This window comes from Ceratotherium simum, chromosome 36 (assembly GCF_057802395.1).
Source record: "Ceratotherium simum simum isolate JZ-2026a chromosome 36, ASM5780239v1, whole genome shotgun sequence".
Taxonomy (NCBI): Eukaryota; Metazoa; Chordata; class Mammalia; order Perissodactyla; family Rhinocerotidae; genus Ceratotherium; species Ceratotherium simum.
In genome coordinates, this window is record NC_141935.1 from 5,193,843 (window position 1) to 5,214,370 (window position 20,528).

General features: G+C 38.6%; 1 protein-coding gene and 1 pseudogene across 4 annotated transcripts in view; one reads left to right on the plus strand and one right to left on the minus strand.

The window, feature by feature from the left end:
* Positions 1-20,528, plus strand: part of DENND1B (DENN domain containing 1B) — a 245,462-nt gene that overhangs the window by 219,596 nt on the left and 5,338 nt on the right. For all 4 annotated transcript variants that reach the window (XM_087424346.1, XM_087424343.1, XM_087424345.1 and 1 more), the window contains 2 exons: positions 17,828-17,907; positions 18,852-19,068. In XM_087424346.1, coding sequence (XP_087280472.1) covers positions 17,828-17,907; positions 18,852-19,068 — 297 coding nt within the window. The remainder of the gene's footprint in view (positions 1-17,827; positions 17,908-18,851; positions 19,069-20,528) is intronic.
* LOC106803257 (iron-sulfur cluster assembly enzyme ISCU pseudogene) lies at positions 9,740-10,238 on the minus strand (annotated as a pseudogene).

The window sequence follows — 20,528 nt, forward strand, 5'->3', positions numbered from 1 at the left end:
AAACTTTCTGACATCAGTAAAAGGACTCTGTAAAGCGATCAGTTCTGATTTCAAATGGTCTATCTCTAAAATCTAATACAGAGATAATTTTAGTCTAATTCTAGAATAGTCCCCAACTTAATATTAATATTAATTAAAATAAGCTTCCGTTAATGTAACTAGTGGTGCAGCGTAGACCAAATGGACAGCAGCGTGGTGGAAAGTCTAGTCCATCTAATTCAATCAGAAGAACCACCTGCGTCTCTACCGTGTGCTCGTTCATAGCTTTCAAGGTCGTGTACCTCCTCTGAGCACCAGTGTGATCACTTACTTCCTCTTACCTTACTAAGGACCATCATTTACAAATTCAGACTTTCCTTCATCGACCTTTGTATTTACTCCTCCTTTTCTCTTCTTAGCATCACCCTCCTCACTAAATAGAAAGACCCCATGTGAGAGTGTAAGGATCTTAGCCTTTGGAGCATGACAGACCTGGATTCGAGTACCAGCTGGGCTACTGACATGGTATTTGAACTTGAGCAACTTCCTAACCTCTCTGAGCCTCTTAGCCTTCAGATCTATAAAATGATGATAGTTATGTCCACACCATAGAGTTATTGTAGAGATTAGAGTTGGTGTAGGGATAGGATTTGTTCTTCCAACACTCACTGAAAGTTTAATAAATAAATATTAGGTATTATTGTTTCTATCCTATCAACTGCAACAACAACCTCCACAAAAATTTAATGAATGCCTACATGTGCTGGGAGCAGAATGAGTTAGACCAGTTGATCGTATCCCTCAGCTCTTGGATGCTCTGTTCTCTTTTTTCCTGGTTTTTTCTTTTTTTGGCTCTTTTTTCTCTTTGTCTTTCAGTTTGGATAATTTCTTTTTTTTTTTATTTGATACACATATATATTGTGAAATGTTTACCACGATAAGTTTAGTTAACACATCCTTCACCTCACATAATTACCATTTATTTGTTGCTGTTATAGTGAGAACATTTAAGATTTACTCTCTTAGCAACTTTCAAGTATACAATACAGTATTGTTAACTACAGTTACCAGGCCGTACACTAGGTCCCTAGAGCGTATTCATCTTATAATTGGGAGCTTGTACCCTTTGACCGACATCTCCTCATTTTCACCAACCTCCATCTCCTGGCAACCACCAGTCTACTTTCTGTTTCTATGAGTTTTGCATTTCTAGATTCCACATATGAGTGAGATCATACACTATTTGTCTTGCTTTGTCTGACTTATTTCGCTTAGCATAATGCTTTCAAGGTTCATCCACATTGTTGCAAATGGCAGGATTTTCTTTCTCTTTTTATGGCTGAATAATATTCCATTGTGTGTGTGTGTATGTGTATGTATATATGTGTGTGTATATATATGTATTTATATATATGCCACATTTTCTTTCTTTATCCGTTGATAGACATTTACGTTGTTTCCATATCTTGGCTATTGTGTATAGTGCTGCAGTGAACACAGGGTACAGATATCCCATCAAGATAATGATTCATTTCCTTCTGATAAATCCTCAGAAGTGGGATTGCTGGAATTTAATTTCAGCAGTTAAATTGAGATTGCTAATTTAATTTTTGAAGAACCTCCATACCGTTTTCCTTAGTGGCTGCGCCAGTTTGCATTCCCACCAGTAGTGCACAAGGATTTCTTTTTTCCACATCCTTGCCAGCGTTTGTTATCTCTTGTCTTTTTGATAATAGCCATTCTAACAAGTGTGAGGTGATATGTCATTGTGGTTTTGATTGTCATTTCCCTGATTATTAGTGATGTTGAGCTCCTTTTCATGTACAGTTGGCCCTCGGTATATATGGGGAGTTGGTTCCAGGACCCCTGCAGATATGAAAATCCACAGATGCTTAAGTTCCTTAGATAAAATGGTGTAGTATTTGCATGTAACCTGTACATATCCTCGTATAGACTTTAAATAAATCATCTCGAGATTAGTCATAATATAGTGTAAAGGCTTTGTAAATAGTTGTTACAGGCATACCTGGGAGAAATGGAAGGCTTGGTTCCAGACCACTGCAAAAGAGTGAATATTGCAATGAAGTGAGTCACATGGATGTTTTGGTTTACCAGTGCATATAAAAGTTATGTCTACACTGTAGTCTACTAAGTGTGCAATAGCACTATGTCTAAAAAACAATATACATACCTTAATTGAAAAATGCTTTATTGCTAAAAAATGCTAACCATCATCTGAGCCTTCAGCGAGTCATAATCTTTTGGCTGGCGGAGGGTCTTGTATAAAATGCAGTATCTGTGAAGGATAATAAAGTGAAGTACAGTAAAATGAGGTATGCATGTATACTGTATTGTTTAGGGAATAATGACCATAAAAACAGTCTGTACATCTTCAGTAGAGACGCAGCCATTGTAGGCCTTTCAATCCACGGTTGGTTGAATCCGTGGATGCAGAGCCCACAGATATGGAGGGCCGACAGGACTTGATGGCTATTTGTACGTCTTCTTTAGAAAAATGTCTGTTCAAGTCCGCTGTTCAATCCATTTTTTAATCGGATTATTTGTTTTTTTTGCTATTATATGAGTTCCTTATGTATTTTGTATATTAACCCCTTATTAGATATATGATTTGCAGATATTTTCTCCCATTCTATGAAATTGGGAGAAATTTTAATCTTGTTGAACGTTTTCATTTTTTTTTTGTGAGGAAGATCAGCACTGAGCTAACATCTGTTGCCAATCCTCCTCTTTTTTGCTGAGGAGTACTGGCGCTGAGCTAACATCCATGCCCATCTTCCTCTACTTTATATGGGATGCCGCCACAGCATGGCTCTACAAGCGGTGCGTCGGTGCGCACCTGGGATCCGAACCGGCGAACCCTGGGCCACTGCAGCAGAGTGTGCGCACTTAACTGCTTGCGCCACCGGGCCGGCCCCATGTTTTCATTTTCTTGATCATTTCTCTTGCTGTACGGAAGCTTTTAGTTTGAGGTAGTCCCACTTGTTGGTTTTTGCTTTTGTTGCTTGTGCTTTTGGTGTTATAGCCAAAAAATCGTTACCAACAATGACAAGGAGCTTTTTCCCTATGTTTTCTTCTAGGAATTTTCCAGTTTCAGGCCTTACATTTAAGTCCTTAACCTATTTTGAGTTAATTTTTGTAGTGGTATAAGATGAAATTCGTGCGGTTTCATCCTTTTGCATACGATCATCCAGTTTTCCCAGCGCTGTTTATTGAGGAGACTGTCCTTTCACCATTGAGTATTCTTGGCTCCCTTGTCAAATGTTAGTTGACCTTATATGCTTGGGTTTATTGGGCTTTCGATTCTGTTCCATTGGTCCATGTGTCTGTTTTTATGCCAGTACCATACTGTTTTGATTACTATAGCTTTGTTAGTATAGTTTGAAATCAGGAAGTATGATGCTCCAGTTTTGTTCTTTCTCCAGATAGGTTTAGCTATTTGGGGTCTTTTGTGGTTCCATATGAGTGTTAGATTGTTTTTCCTATTTCTATGAAAAATGCCATTGGAATTTTGATAGGGATTACGTTGAATCTATAAATGGCTCTGCGTAGTATGGACATTTTAACAGTATTAACTTTTCTAATCTGTGAACACAGGATATCTTTCCATTTATTTGTGTCTTCTTCAGTTTCTTTCATTAATGTCTTAAATTTTCTGTTGTATAAATCTTTCACTTCCTTGGTTAAATTTATTCCTAAGTATTTTATCGTTTCTGATGCTATTGTAAATGGGACTTACAATATTAAATCTTTATTCCTTTCTCAGACAGTTCATTGTTAGTGTATAGAAATGCCAGTTTGGATAATTTCTATTGACCTTTTTTAAAGTTCACCAATTCTTTCTTTGGTCTGCTGATGAGCCCATCAAAAAAATTCTTCATGTCTTGTGTTTTTTTAAAAACTTCCATAATTCAACTTGACTCTTTTTTACAGGTTCCATCTCTGCTATCATCCCGTCTGCTTATGCATATTGTCCATCTTTTACTTTTTTTCTTTTTTATGTCTGGTAGTTCTTGAGTGCTGGTCCCCATGTGTAAAAAAGCAGTAGAGAATAACTTACACCCAGATACGGGCAAGGCTCTTCTTCTGTAATGGTGTTAGTACAAGAGGTTGAGTCCATCACAAGTTGAAACTGGTTTGGATTGTGTTGTTGATATCAGTACCTGCAGTGGGCTGCTACTGTCTTGTGCTTAGAGTAGAGTACTTCCAGGGTTGGTACTGGAAGATTTTTCTTAGTGTTCCTCCTTCACCCTCAGCTATTAGAGACATCCTTGTACCCCTGAGCCACATAAGGGGTCTCTCTCAATGTTTTTGCTCCTCCTCCAGCAGTTAACTTCTGTTGCTAGTTACTTGGTCCCAGCCTTACGGGTTTTGTGTGCTCTGGTCCAGCTTCAGCCTTAGTGGGCCATTGTGCCTGTATGCCTCAGGTGTGAGGCTTTCTCAGCATCCCTACACTTCCTTCCCATGGCAGATAAACTTCCTTCTATCTATGGTTGGTCTTGGACAGTTTGAGGGCTGCCTGCCCGTCCACAGTGGTGGAAGACTTCTGCTTGGTATCAGTGTAGGATCCTGTGCCTAAAAGGGTTTCCTGCTCCTCCCTAGGGTATAGAGTTTTTGCTTCTGCACCTCCCCCAGTGATCTTGGGATTGAGTTTGCTGACCGTCCGTCAGCAGCTTAAGGCTTTTGTTATATATGAATGAACGTTCTTCAAAAGTAAGTGAGGCTCATGCCTGTCCCCCTCCGGCAGCCTGTCCCCTCCCGCAGGCCTGTACCACCACGGGAGCTCTTTTCAGTCTCCTGTCTTGCCCCCAGTTTTTCTCTGCAGCATGGGGTGGTAGGGTTGCCTGATTTAGCAAATAAAATTACGGGATTTTATCTGTGGAAAAGAGCGTGTGAGTGCAAACTCCCCTTGTCTCTGAGACTCCCAGCTCTTCCACACTGACATGTTAGCCAATACTTGGTCTTCAGAACTATTCAATGTGAACGGATTTCTCCTTCCCTGCTTGCGTGCCAGCTGCCTGTCTCCTTGTGCTTGGCCAAGGATGACACTGATCCTCTTATCTCTATGTATGGAATTCAGTTTACTTGGTTGCCTTACAACTCAGCTTTCTGATGGGCTCAAGAAATTTTTTTAGATTATCCAGCTTTTTCTCATTGTTAGGATGGGAGTCAACATTCTTTTGCTCCTTTTTGCATTCTAAATGGAAGTGGAATTAGAAGTAAAATGAATTAAAAGATATGATTCTTGGTCTTGAGGACTTAAGACAGTAATGTACTTAAAGTGAAACACTGCCTTTATAAGAGAGCATGTATCAGGTGACACTGAGTGGTAGAGAGTAAAGTGAACAAGCTGACAAAGAAGACCAGATCTCTGGACTGGGAGAGTTGGATGTGTCTGGACCACTTCGAAGTCTTCCCTCCTGCACGAGTCTCACATAGCGCTCACCTGCTCAGAAATATAATTTTGGTGCTTCTATAAAATCTTGTTTCCTTAGCCTAATAATAATAGCCCTTCATCAACTTAATTCATTAGACTTGACCAATCATGTATCTTGTTAATCCTACCAATTTACTCTTTTGCCCTGACAGGAATATCTGTTTTCGGTATCTTTGGAAAAGTGGTAATCTCTTGTCTCTTCACTTCCATTTCACCTGCTGGAACATTAGCACTCTTGATTCTCCTGTGACTACCACCTGCTTTAAAAATGAGGTTAAAACTTGCCGTTTTAAGAAAGTCTTTCTCAGGTTAATTCTCAGACATTTATTTCTCCTGAGTCTCTCGGGACTTACTTATCTACTGTAATTATAATGAAAAGAGTTCTGTTCAGGGATCAGGAGACCTGGGCTGGAGTCTAGGTTCTGTCATTGATTGTCTAATCTTGTCCAAGACACTTTATTTCATTAAGCTTTTGATTCCCTAATATGTAATAGGGAAAATGTTCACCGAAATTTGGGGTAAAGTCGATATTTAATGAATTAAAGTATAGTATATAAAACATCGAACACACTGAAGCAGATCAGTCATGGGTAAGTCACTTAACTGTGCTTCAGTTATTACCTATAAAAATTACAACATGTGTTTTTAAAGCACTTTTCAAATTGTAAACTGCCATGCATTTTTAAGGTATTGCCATTATAATTCTGTATAGTAGAGTTTGTTTAATTTTTTCTCATATCATGTAAGTTTTTTTGTCTTAGGCTGAAAAATGCATGAGCTCAGGGGTTTGCTGTGGACTTTGGGTAAACAAGATAACACTTCTGGACCTCAGATACCTCAACTCTAAAATGGGGACAGTAGCAGAGAATACTTACTTTTTAAAAATTCATGTATTACAAGCATTTTAATTTTATGAAGTCCAAAAAGTTGTATTTTCCCATTCATCTGTCTTTATCTCTTATTTCTCCGCCACCCCCTAACCCCCTATGAATTTAAATTCACTCAGCATTTTGCCGTATTAGTGTTTGTCTGCCATCTAGTGACAGAAATGGTAACTGCAAGATAAACAGGCTCCTTGTGCATTGGGAAATGGTTCTCATCATTCTATTGTCTGATGTACTTTCTGGAAATCACTGCAGTGAAAAGAAAGGACACATTGATCTTGCTTGTTGTAGCTAAACCAAACTTACTTCTTGAGGGCTCTTCAAACATTAAGTTTGATGGTTTTGTAGCTTGGGTGGGCCTCTGCCTCTGTCACTCTCTGTACGTTACTTACGGTTTTTCGTCATAGGAAATGCTTTTCCCTCCCATCTTCACCAGTGCATTTCTTTATTTCATTCAATGTCTAGCTGTGGTTGAGCTTCTCTGGTAGGATATCTTCGCTAATAAATTTCATTTCCATGCTGATAGCCTTTCCTTTGCATTAATTTGGTATTTTTTCGCATTTTTAGTAAGCATCCCTTTTTATACAAGTAGTGACTTCCAAAATTATACGGATTTTTACATATACTAGATGTGTACTTTACATTTACAGTTCCACGTGAGCCAAGTTTTATTTTACAATTACCTGTGTTTAGAACCTAGTAGGAGTCTGATCCAGGACGTGTGACATCCAGTTCCCCATCTTGTTTTTGATCCTTCGTATCAGAGTAATGTAAATTCTGCTTTTGTTTTCTTATGGTGTCTTTTTGCATCCCCAAAATGTATCCTTTTTTTATGTAGTACTGGCTCCCAAGAGAGTTGCAAATGCTAATCGTTATTTGATGATTTGCACAGCCTCTAGGTTACTAGTGAAATGACCATTGCTAATGATATAGCTGCACCAAGTCTGTACAATTCAGAAACTTCTAAATCTCCTTATTTGATTCCAGAACTTACCACTATTTATAGTATGTAATTCCAGTTCTATGTTGTTAATATTATTAGTCTGCTGAATGAACCTACTTATTAGGAATATTACAATTTGACATTGATCATGATCAGCATTAATGGTCATTTATGTAGGTTTTCATCTGTGATCAGAAAGTTTGAGTTCAGTTGTATTCACACAGTGCAGAATACGTTTATATATATACCTTCTTTATTATATTCAGTATTTTGGCATTTTCACCATGTATTTTCTTTAAACCTTGAGAGAAGGGAACATCTTGTCCTTTTCTTTTGTATGCCTCACAGCATGGGAGACAGTAGCATGCATATAGTAGGTGCTTAATGGATGTTGTGGAATGAAGAGATGCTAAGAATTAAAAGAAAAATGAGATGTGGCTACTACCTTCTTTTAAGGAACACAGCTTTCAATAGGTTCTCAAATATTTGTTGAAGGGGGAAAAAAACCAATAAATGGCTTTCTGTTACTTTCCATTATTAGGGCCTGCAAGTCCAGGGTCTGTCCCCTGCCTACATCCCTCCTACTATGTTCTCATCTCCCACTCTTTCCAGCTCAATCTCTAATCTTCCCCCACTTCCTTATAACCCTCCATAAATTTAAATTTGTCCAGCCTTTTGCCTTCTTAGTATATATCTGCCATCTAGTGATCAGAGGGGTAACTGCAAGATTAATGGAGCCTTAAAGAACCCTGTGCACCAACACAGGCTCTAACCGCAGTGCACTAGTGGTCATCTTTCATTCCATTAGACTTCCCTGATCGTCCCACCACAGGACCTTTGCACGTTTTGTTCCCTCTTATCATCATCTGCTTTATACCTTTCAGAGCTCAACTCAAATATCTTTCAAGGAAAGGCTTCGCTTGACCTCCCTAACTAGGTCACATTCCTCATAGCAATCAAAGTTTAGTACAAGTTATTGCAGTCGTAATATTATGCTTATTTTATGATTATTCCATTTAATTCATGTTTCATTTACTGGAATTTAATCTCCATGAGGGCAAGGAGCCCTGCTCTTGGTCTCATTGTATTCTAGCATACAGGCCAATATCTGGCACAGAGAAGGAATTTCTTTAATCTTTGTTGAATGAATGAATGAATCAATGTTCTTCTGTGCCTTGTGGACACTGAAAATGCTTATGTCAATCAGTTGGTATAGTATTGTCTCCTTTTTTTTTTTTTTGGTGAGGAAGAGTGACCCTGAGCTAACAGCTGTTACCAATCTTTCTCTTTTTGCTTGAGGAAGATCGTCCCTGAGCTAACATCTGTGCCAGTCTTCCTCTGTATGTGGGATGCCGCTGTAGCATGGCTTGATGAGCAGTGTGTAGGTCCATGCCCAGGATCTGAATCCACGAGCCCTGGGCCACCAAAGCAGAACACGCAACCTTACTACTACGCCACTGGGCCAGCCCCATCTTATCAGTTTTTTAATTCATTTAAGTACTCAATGGAAACTACCTACTATGTATGGAGGTGTTCATTTATTCAGGAAACATTAACTGCCTACTTTAAAGAATAATGTTATATTAAAGGGCAAAATTATAATTCTGTTATTTTGTTTGGCTCATTAGCTAGCGGGGGAGCCAGTAAGATGTGAAAAACTGATACAAAGGATAATTCAAAGAACAGACACCTAGACGGTCAGGAATGCTGAAGTGTATGTGCTAACAGTTAGTTCCCAAGACCATCCGTGTCCACATCATCATAATTACATCTCCACGGGACCAAATTTACTCGCATCTCTGGTGACAAGGAGCATTACCATCAGTCCTCCACAAGTTAACTTCTCTCTCTCCACGATTATAAACCGTCATGTCTGTGAATGGTGCAGACTTCTGTAGTATCAGGTAATCCTGGAAGGGAATGCTAGACAATACCCAACATTTCTTTGAAAGGACGCCAGTAATTTTTTGCCCATTTCAAAGTCTTTTACAATTCTCCTGACAGTCTCCTCACTTGTGATCATAAGGATCTTAAAGATTATTCTTTTTTGGTCTTACATTCTTATATTTGCTATATATGTGCAGATCTCTTTTATGTACAGTAATTGGTTCTATCAAATAATCATACCAAGGCATTCTTTTGGTAGTCTTCCCCCAAATAGATTCAGGTAAAATTAGATATTTGCATTCTTCATGGACTATCAAAACTTGAGACTTCATTATTGATTTCAGTTTTAAGGCCATACACACAATTCAAAATATACATAAACTGCGTTCGGCGATAAAAGTGGGCTGAAAGAAACAACAGGATTTAGAACAAGTAAACTGTGTCTTTTGCTTGCATTTGCAAGCAGCAAGTGTTGTGTGAATCTCATGGCTAGCTGTTTTTTTGTAGGGCGAGGGGCTTCTGAATATCTAGGTGATTGCGCGGTGGGTGGGTAGACGGCTGATGGGACTTGCTGGAGGCTTCACCACAGGCTCATTTCTTCTCCACCTTTCCTTTCTTGGGTTCTTGTTTCAGTTTGTAATCAGCCGTGGCGGCCTTGATTGCATCTTCAGCCAGCATGGAGTAGTGCAGTTTCACAGGAGGAAGGCAGAGGTCATTGGCAATGTCTGTGTTTTTGATGGTCAAGGCTTCCTCCCTTTGTTTTTCCATTTACCCTTTCAGTGGCTAACAGGCTGAAGGCAATTGCAGAACCACAGGCAAATATTTTAAACCTGCCATCTACAGTCTTCCCCTTTTCATCTCCTTGAATCTGAAATTTCATTACATCACCGCATGCTGAAGCCCCCACCAGTAAAGCTCCAACATTTTTAGATGTCTTGTCAAGGGACCTCACATTTCTAGGATTTTCATAATGATCAACAGCCCTCTTGTGACAGAGCCGGGCCAGAGCTGACAGCTCCTGAGTGGGCAGGCCTGGGCTCTGGAGCAGCAGGGCTGATGCTGCCCACCTCAGACAGCCCATGCCAGCCGCCGTGATCTTGCAGGCTTGTGCCTGCCTCAAAGATTATTCTTGATCACGAAAAGAAGGCTGTGCTCATTAGGTTTGGCCTGATTATTTACATGGGAGCAACAAGAATGTTAATTAACCATATAAGCCTCCCTGAGTTTGCTTTGTGAATCTAGAGCCTTGCAGTATTGACTAGCTGAGGCCACCGAATATACTTCTCTCTGGAAGTTTTCATAAGAAAGCTCAGATTGGGTGTATAAAAGTCTCTGTTATTTGTTATCTTGAGGCTAGGAAACTAGGCCCAAGAAAACTTTCTACCATGGGTTTTACTGGAAATACCTGTAAATTAGGGTGAATTGCTTTTGAGGTTCTCTAGATTTGCTGAGGTTCCTGGCCTGCTGGGAGAGGCACCTGCAAGGCTGCACTGTCAGGCAGGCGCCAGCAGGTTTTCCTGACACAGCTTTGTAGGCATTGGCTCCATACATAGAGTCAACCTTTGTTCCACAGTAGTGGCTTGTATAACCACTGCTTCAGATAAGGCTGAGGCTGCACGATTTGTCCGGTTGTATCCTGGCAAAGTAGTTAAGACAGTGAAAGATGCAGAGCACTGTAGAATCAGATAACCCCACAAAGTCTTCTAAACAACATCCAGAATTCCAGTGATAAGACACTCCATAATCTTTTGCTCCTTTTAGAGTCTTTTACAGTTTTCCTGACAGTAATATGTACCACACACTGTGCATGGTCCTGAGGGTATGAGAGAGAAATTAGCAAGGTGCCTCCCTCAAGAATCTACTATACAGCAGGGAAGAGAGAATTTAACCATGACCACAGTACTGTGGGTAAGTCCCGTGACGAGTGTGTTCAAGTGCTCTAGGAACACGAGAGGTGGAACCTAAATTGATTGATGAGAGAGAACTATTTCCCAAAAGGGAAACATTTGAACCAAGGCACAAAGGATAACTAGAAAAAAGAGGGAAAAGCCCAGGAGAGGGAAGTTCTGGTGGACACATCAACACGTGTGGGCCTGAGGCAGAAGACATCGGGAAGCATGAGAAAGGAAGATGGTTTGCTGGTGCTGGAGCAAACATCTGTGTGGCAGATGAAGCCTTCAGAGAAGCTGGCTCAGCCAGATCCCTCTGGGCGAAAGTAACGAGTATGAAATTCATCCTGAAAACAGTAAGGAACCACTGAAGGATTTGTAGGAGTATAACATTGTTATATTTGCCTTTAAAAAGATCCATCAGCAATTTAGAGACTGTAGCATTCTACAAGAATAGAGGCTCAGATAAGGGGTAGGCAGTTACTCCAGATTTTCTAATGAGTGTAGATGTGTACAGACAGAGACAGTGGGGATACAAAGAGGGGATAAATGTAAGAGAGGAATCAGGTAGAGGAATCAACATATGCAAAGGTCCTGTGGTGGAACAGATCACGGCAAATAAGAAGGGGGGATTGAAAGAAGACCATGATGATGCCTTGTGGGTTAGAACAGAGTGAACCAGGGAGCAAGGCAGGCAGGGGACAGAGCCCAGACTTGCAAGACCTGATAAATGAAGAGCAACAGAAAGTCATTTATTCTTTTTTCTTTTTCTTCGACAAATATTTATTGAAAACCTGCTACAAGCAGCTACTCTGCACCCCCTGAAAGTAAGGCTGCAGCTACATCTCATGCTCCTCTGAATTATTAGCATCTGTTATTCTACAAACATTCATTAAGCACCTATTACGTGCATACCGCTGCTCTCCACGCTGGGAAGGCACACACAGGGCACAAAGCAGTGTGAGCTGCAGCCCCACTTACAGAGCGCTCAGCGTGTCGTGGTGCAGGCAGACACGTGCACAGGCAGACAGTGCGATCCGTAGGACTTTGGCCAGGTGTCTGCCAAGTATGTGGCTACACAGAGGACAGGGTCCCTGATAAAGAGTAGGCTTTACAGAGGTCACATTTGAGTCAGACACTGAAGGATTAGTGAGATGTTTCCAGTAAAGAAGAAAGAGGAGGAAAATTCTGACAAAGGGTGCCTTGTGTGGTATGACAGTGAATTCTGTATGGGAACTAACAAGTCACTTGCTATGGCTAAAGTCACTGGTGGTGGCCAGCTGGACATGGGGAGAAGAACAAGAAATCCAAGCCAAAGGATAGATCTTGACCATGTTTGGATGGGAGTTTCCTTAATGATGGGAAGTTTGACCTTTATCTTGAAGGAAATTAATGCTTTTAATCAATCAAGGGAGTAAAATTACCAGATATGAGGTTTTGAAAAAGTAACATATTGAGGCATATTCTGAAAAATGTATATCTAGGTTTTAAAAATAAAATTGTATGATGATGATTTGAAGGATGGAGAGAGATCCTCTTGATTAATTTTAGGTTTTTTTTTTCCATGTATATTGTAAGATATTTTGATGGTTGAAATGGTTGCATTTCATTTGAATGCAGAAACAGCATGTGTGCATTTTAATGAGAATATTATTTATCTAAATAAGGTGTTACTGAAGTGCATTTGTTAATCTCTAAGTTAGATTTGATTACTAGTGCCAATATCCATTAAACAAATAACAGACCACAGGGTTTTTCCTGAGATTGTAAAAATCATTGTGATACCAAGGACTAAAATATGTATGATCTACCTTTTTTTCTTTTCTGTGACTTAGTTGTTAACAATAATACCTTCATTTCCTAAAATGTTGATCATGTTAAAATATCAGAACCTGAAAAACTTGAATTTTATCATTAAAAGAGGCTGATTGGTAACTTTTTGGACACTCAGAAAATGTCATCACTGTCTGTTAATGCTTCCTAAAGATGAGAGGTAGCAAAAAGCAGTGTTTACAATTTTATTTCTTGTGCCAATAAATTATAGAAGCCTGGCTATGATTAGTCAGGAAGAAAAGAAAATTTTTCATAAAATTTATGGGAAAAGCTACACACATTTCAAAATACAGAAAAGAGAAAAACTTAAATAACAGCAATAGCAGCCACGCAGGTGGTGAGAGGCTTACCTGTGATGTCAGCTGGTTTTCCAGGTGTGTGCACCTGCTCACATCACATAGCAGAACTTTGAAAACATATTTATAGGATTGTGTTGTTTTTCCATGGAAATCAACTTACTTTTTCTTCTCAATTTTTTCACCACGTTGACTGCTTGTAGCTCTATCTCTTCATCTGTTTCATAATCACTCTTAAAAAAAGCCTCTCAGGGCCAGCCTGGTGGTGTATTGGTTAAGTTCGCACGTTCTGCTTCAGTGGCCCGGGGTTCACACGTTCGGATCCCACCTGCAGACCTACACACCGCTCATCAAGCCATGCTGTGGCAGGCTTGATAAGTATAAATTATAAAGTAGAGAAAGATGGGCACGGATGTTAGCCCAGGGCCAATCTTCCTCAGCAGAAAGAGGAGGATTGGCAACAGATGTTAGCTCAGGGCTCATCTTCCTCACCAAAAAAAAAAAAAGCCTCTCTTCCCAAATATAGGCCATACTATGACCATGTTGGTGTTTATCAGGGAGTTCTAGATAACAGTTTATGAGGAAAGTGTTTATTGACCCTGGGAAACTTTCCTGTTGTCCACTTACTACTGTGAGATTTCTATCCAGGTCTGAAATAGAATCGTATTTTTCTCTGAATATGTGCAGTATACAAAATTCATTCCACTGGCATCTGCATCTGTTTACTTAGAAGAATAAAGAAGATGTGCATTCCTTCTCAAAAGCTGTAGTCAGTTGCATTTAAAAATGTATATGTTGTGAATTTTTATTGTGTGTATTGAGATTGTATTTCTCTTTCTTAGTCATTTCTGTTTTGGTTTGTGTAGTTTAATGTGCAGGTTTCCAATAGTGATATATCTGCTTTGTGAATCCAGATCAAGATGTGCCGTTATTGGCTGTGTGTTACCACTCTGAAGAACGCACAATGTATTTTCTGCTGTCTAAGCTTCTTTGCTACTAATTACCCATAAAAGACTTCTATGTATAAAGCTATGACCGGGGCTCTTTGCCCTGTGTTATGTGTTCTGGGCATGGTGGAAACAATCCTTTATGTCCCCTGAAAGCTCTGTACCTGAGTCCCAGTCCACCAGAAACAGGGATGTGGAGAGAATCTGGGTTCATACAAGCTAAGAAGCTGCTGATGCTTTTGTTAAATAAGCTGTTATTTTTCTCTGCCTTGAATGTTGATCAAACTGTAATTATTTTTCTCCTTTTTTTTTTTTTTTTGTGACCTTAATTATGTAATTTGAAATCATCAAGCAATTGATACATTCACCATGTGTTTGGAGATTTGGTACTTCATATACAGAGTGCAGTTTCTAATGCTTGATACATGTTCAATAACTATCAGAAGCTTATTTCAGATAGCCAAATAACTTGTAAATATATGTATTATGAGTATAGGTAGCACAAAGCTTAACACCCAAAGAAAGGAATACATTATATTAGTCACTGTTACTTCTGATTCTAATTCTAATTCTGTTGTGAAAATTCATTGTAAGTTACACTATTTAACATCCCTATCTAGATATTGATAGACCCCTGGCCTAGCTAAGAAATATAAAACTAAATTCAAATGTGCTTGTGAAGCTCTATCATGACTTAGATTGTGGAAAAAATAGTAGCTTTGTAAAAAAAAAGTTGTAGTTAAAAAAATTGAGACTCTATGGTTTATGCATGCGGATGTAGAATATAAACGTAACTTATGGAAGAAAATGAGTGAGGGACTGGCAACACACCAGAGAAAGACATCGGTTCTGTTTTCTGGTTCCTGTTCTCGATAAGGTTGTGACCTTAGGCAGATCGTGGAGCTTCTCTGGTGTGCCTCCAGATTTACTGTGTGCTTAATGGCAGAGATGCAACCTCACTCCACTCTGTATTCCCAGAACCCAGTCCTGAGTGCGGGCGGCGGCGGGGTTGCTTTGCAAAGTACTCTACAAACATAAATATTAAGTTATGTATTTATTGTCTTCTTAGATTAATTCTTAATAGTGAGTAATGAGTTTTTAAATAACAGCATAAAATCTCAGCTCCCTCGTAGTTTTGTTTATTTGGTTTTTGTTTTGATTTGTTTTGTTTTTAAGCAACAAAATTAAATGCAAGAGCCCTAGCTGGCATAATGCTAAGCATATATGGAATTCAATGTAATAATAATGGCATGTCTTTAGAAACCAAGGATTATATTATATTTTGTGAGTTTCGGAGAGGGTGGGTGAAATGTATTTTTCCCACAGAAATTATGTTGTAAGTGGTAGTCATGTTCCGAGGTCATTCCCCAAATTTCTATTTAGCTCATCTACCTTAAACTTACAGTTGTAAAGTGATTATTACGATTATAGGTCCCAGATACATTGCTAAACACCAAGCTTATGGAGAAACTCACTATACATTCCAAGCAGAGGTTATAAGAACATATTTCTCCATTCCTTCCTTCCTTTCTGCCATCACCAGCAGTGCATAGAGGAGGTGGACAAGTAGGGATCAATTCCTATAGGTTCCAGAAATTTGCTTACTCTTTATGACTGTAATAAAAGAAAACAGTTATGTGTATTGGGGACTTAAAATCAGAAGAAAGTTATTCCTCTACTGGTATCTTGGTTGAAGTCTCCAAATTCAGTTGTGCTGCTGCCCTTTCAAAAGAATGCTTTGCAGCCATGAGCACCCATAGCACCCAGATGCTGGTCTTTAATGCCATTTCCCACTTAAGGTAACCAAAGCTGGTAGAGGAAGTGGCTGATTCCAGGTCTGATGCAGAAAATGTGTAAAGTGAACGAGACATCATGTTGTGCCAAAAGCACGAAGCTTACTTCTGAGGCCATGTCTAAAGGATAGAAGAACCAACCTGAAAGGACTACCACTGTTCAAAGATGGGACGGTTTTTTTTTTTTTTTATTGTGGAAAGAATGCTTAACATGATTCAAACATGCAAAAGCAAAGAGAAGCTTAAAAGAATTCCCAGATACCTTCATACAGCTTCAACAATTATCAACTTATGGCCAGTCTTATTTCAGTGCCAGCCCTACCCATGGTCCCTCTCCACCACTGGATTATTTTAAGTAAATACCCGATAGCACATCATTTAACCTGCAAATGTTTCAAGATATATCTCTAAAAGATAAGAACTATTTTAAAAACATAATCATGGTATAATTCAAAGATGGGACAGATTAAACATCAAGAATAATAATAACTGTGATGGGTTGAGCCGCATCAAATATATACAAATGATAATATTTTAAAAGCCTTCATGGCTCACCTTTAGAGATTGTTAGGGCATTAGCTCATTACTTGTTAAATAAAAGGAAAGAATCAAGGATTTATCCTGCCTTTTTAGTATACATTGTATTTCAGGATAGCTAAATAGTTAATAAGACAAAGTTCTTTATAGAATGCCAACAAATAAATATAGAAAAAATGCTTTTGAAAAGCATAATTTTGAAGCCCCTAATGAAATAATGGATTTAGCCAATGATCGTCATAGGATGCTAATACCATTGAATGAAAGGCTGGTATGAAAATTTATAATGGATGGATCAGCCAGCCGCACCTGAAGTCATTAATCTTAGTACCACCCAAAGCGAGACATCTCAACATTATGTGCCTCCTGAGGTGATGCAATAAAAAAGATGTATCAACACCCATGGCCTCTTCTTGCCCAGAACAGAAACTAAATCTAACCAAGCTTCCAGATGTAATGCCAGTTTATAGGAAATGAGGATCAAACATGTTAAAGGACGCAGATGGCATAAAAGAGGGGAGGTGGGGCTGATAGTCCTCTGAGGGGACCTGAGAGCCTGTCAACCAAATACAGTGCTAACCTCATTGAGATTCTGGTCCGCATAAACCAACTAAAATATTTTTGGGGTAATAAGGGAATATAAATATGGCCTGAGAATGGAAGATATTAAAGAATAATTGTTCATTTGTTAGGTATTATAATGATATTTTGGTTCTGTGAAAAAAATATCTTTATCTATTAAAGATACTTAATGAAGTATTTACAGGTGAAATGATAGGTTGTGTAGGATTGGCTTCAAAACCCTGCTGTTCCGTGTGTGACCTCCAGATCCAGCAGCACTAACCTCACCTAAGAGCTTGTTAGAAATGCAGAAACTCGGGCCCCATCCTCAGAACCACTGTAGAATCAGAATCTGCATTTTCACCAAGATCTCCAAGAGAAGTATATGCACTTTGAGGATGGAGAGGGGCTGCTTTAAAATACTGGTGAGGGAGTCTGTGGGTAAGGGATGAAAGAGACAAGATTGGCAAATACTGATGATTATTGAAACCAGGGGATAAGTGCATGGGGATATGATTGATCGTAAGTCAAGTGTTTCTAAAGCAGGGACTGACAGACTGGGTGATTGTGCAATTGTTTATATATATTCAACCCAGTGATTTGATTTTTATTAGTTTGAGGTGGAAGTAAATGTTGAGATAAATATTGCCTGATTCCCTCCCTTTCTGCCTGCCCAGCCTGTCAGGTTATTGGGTAATATTCAAAAACCCTGAATGTATATTTCTTTTAAAAGTGTTCCTTATCAAATCAAAGTATTCCTTTAAAATTTCTGCAAGAGACTTATTTTAGCTACTAATGCGAGTCAGTCAATTCCTCTCCCTAGGCACGCTTAAAAAGGCCTCTGAAGAGCCTTGATGGTGCTCTGTATGATGATGACGACGATGACATCGAAAGTGCAAGCAAGTAAGTGATGGATTTGGGTGGCCTATTAAGCAGTGTAGCTTAATGGCACAAGTTTCAGGTTACAAAAGATATGTCAAAGAATGTGCACTCATAGAGATCAGAGTTTGCTCTCTTAGTGTTCTTCTGCAAAAGGAACCAGTGCTCGTTGGAGTCTCATGGGGGATAAATCTTGAGAAGGGAATGCAAGATAGACCTGAAATACCTTGTTCTTGGAAAGCAATAATGCCTACAGAAATATCTGAGATGGTGTTAAAGGAGAAATGGAACTCCAGCTAAGTCAGACTGCTACCCTCCTACTGAAGAGGGGCAGGTAGTTATCAGAAACGGTGAGAATAGTCAGTTGAAACAGGGGGAGTGGGAGGGACTTAAGTCTATGGTGATATCAGAAGAGGAAAATTTCATACAAAGTGTTAAAATTAATTTTAATATAAAATAAGGGAAATAATAATAGTATATGTTTAACTTTTTAACAATTTTAACATATGGGAGATGACAAAATGGACATTCTTTTTTCTCCATTTAGTATATCTTTGTCTATATAAAGGAGTATGCATTCTTCTCTAAAATGTGAATAAATAAGTAAAAAGAAAACCATATAAAAATATTGAAAGTGAACTTAGGCTATAGCAAACTCTCCGAGTATTCAGTCTGATATTTCTAAGTCTAATGTCCCAAATCACACAGGATTAGACTGTGTGAAAAGCCTTGCTTCTGCTTCCAGATTGATAAGGTACCGTAAACTACTTAAAATTTCCACTATTTGAATCGGTATATACATCACTATGAAGAACTGGGCTGTGAACCAATTATCCATTTTGTTGTTGTTTCACTGAAACATCACTTTGGTTTTAAAACTCTCATTCCTTGAATGTAATTGGTGAGACGTTGCTGATATGCAGCATATGTAGTTGTGTAACTACTAGTGCATGGTTTATTCTTCTTAGGTTATCTTCTGAAGATGGTGAAGAAACCTCTGCTTATTTTTATGAAAGTGATGACTCTGTTGAAACAAGAGTAAAGACTCCGTACTCAGGTGAAATGGACTTATTAGGAGAGATCCTCGACACATTGAGCACACACAGCTCAGATCAAGGAAAGCTGGCAGCAGCAAAGAGCTTGGATTTCTTTAGATCAATGGATGATATTGATTACAAACCTACGGTTAGTTGATTTTTCAACTTATAAAGTTAAATGAAAACACCTTACCCTTGCTGTGATTGCCTGATGTTATAATCTTAGTTGTTAGAAGGGTTTAACCTCTAATGGATGTGTCAAAACTTCAAAAATGTAAAATTTAATCATTAAGAATTATTTCTAGTAACAAAATTCCAGTATTTTTCCTTTTATTTATCCAATTCTGGTGGTTATTGTCATTAATTGAAATTCTTTTGTCAAGTAATATTTTCTTTCTAATTTTATAGTTGTCTTTTCTGGGGAATTTTTTTAACATGAAATGTTCCCACTTTTTCCCTGTATTTCTTGGATCTTCAAGAAATTTTTAATAAATGTATTAATTCAAGTAATTTTTCATTTTATTGCTTCAAAAATGAACAATGCTTTAAACAAATTGAACTGAGTGCTTTAAAAACAGGAGAGATTGAAGTGTAAGTCATGGCAACCCTGTTCTGATTGTACGTAAATCCAGAATGTGGCATTGATTATGTAATCTACTATGTCTATTTGTTTTTTATTTTGGAGTTGTTTTTTTTTTTTGCAAATCCTTTTTATTTTATTTTTTAGCTTTATTGAAGTATAATTGACAAATAAAAATTGTATGTATTTAAGGTGTACAACTTGATGTTTTCATATATGTATACATTGTGAAGTGATTATGATTACCACAATCAAGTGACTGAACATATCCATCACCTCACATTTTCTTTTTTTTTTGAGAGCACTTAAGATCCACCCTCTTAGCACATTTCAAGTAAACAATACATTGTTGTTAACTGTAATCACCGTGCTGTACATTAGATCTCCAGAACCAATTCTACTTGCATAACTGAAACTTTGTACTCTTTAACCAACATCTCCCCAGTCCCTTCCCCAACCCCACCCCAACCCCTGGTAACCATCATTCTACTCTCTACTTCTATGACTCTGGCTGTTTCTGAGTCCTCATATAAGTAAGATTGTGTAGTGTTTGCCTTTCTATATCTGGCTTATTTCAATTAGCATGTCTTCCAGGTCCATCCATGTTGTCACAAATGACAGGCTTTCCTTCTTTTTTAAGGCTGAATAATATTCCATTGTATATGTACACCACATCTTCTTCGTTCATTTATCCGTCAATGGACATTTAGGTTGTTTTCATATCTTCGCTATTGTGAATAATGCTGCAGTGAACATGTGGTGCAGCTATATCTTCAAGGTAGTGGTTTCATTTCCTTTGGATAAATACCCAGAAATGGAATTGCTGGATCATATAGTAGTTCTATTTTTAATTTTTTTGAGGAACCTCCATACTGTTTTCCATAGTGGCTGCACCAATTTGCATTCTTACCAACAGTGCACAAGGGTTCCCTTTTCTCCACATCCTTGCCAATACTTATAATCTAGTTTGAATTTTATTGGTGACAGTCTCAAGGACATGGAAACCAATGTCCAGCTCCTTTCAGTGC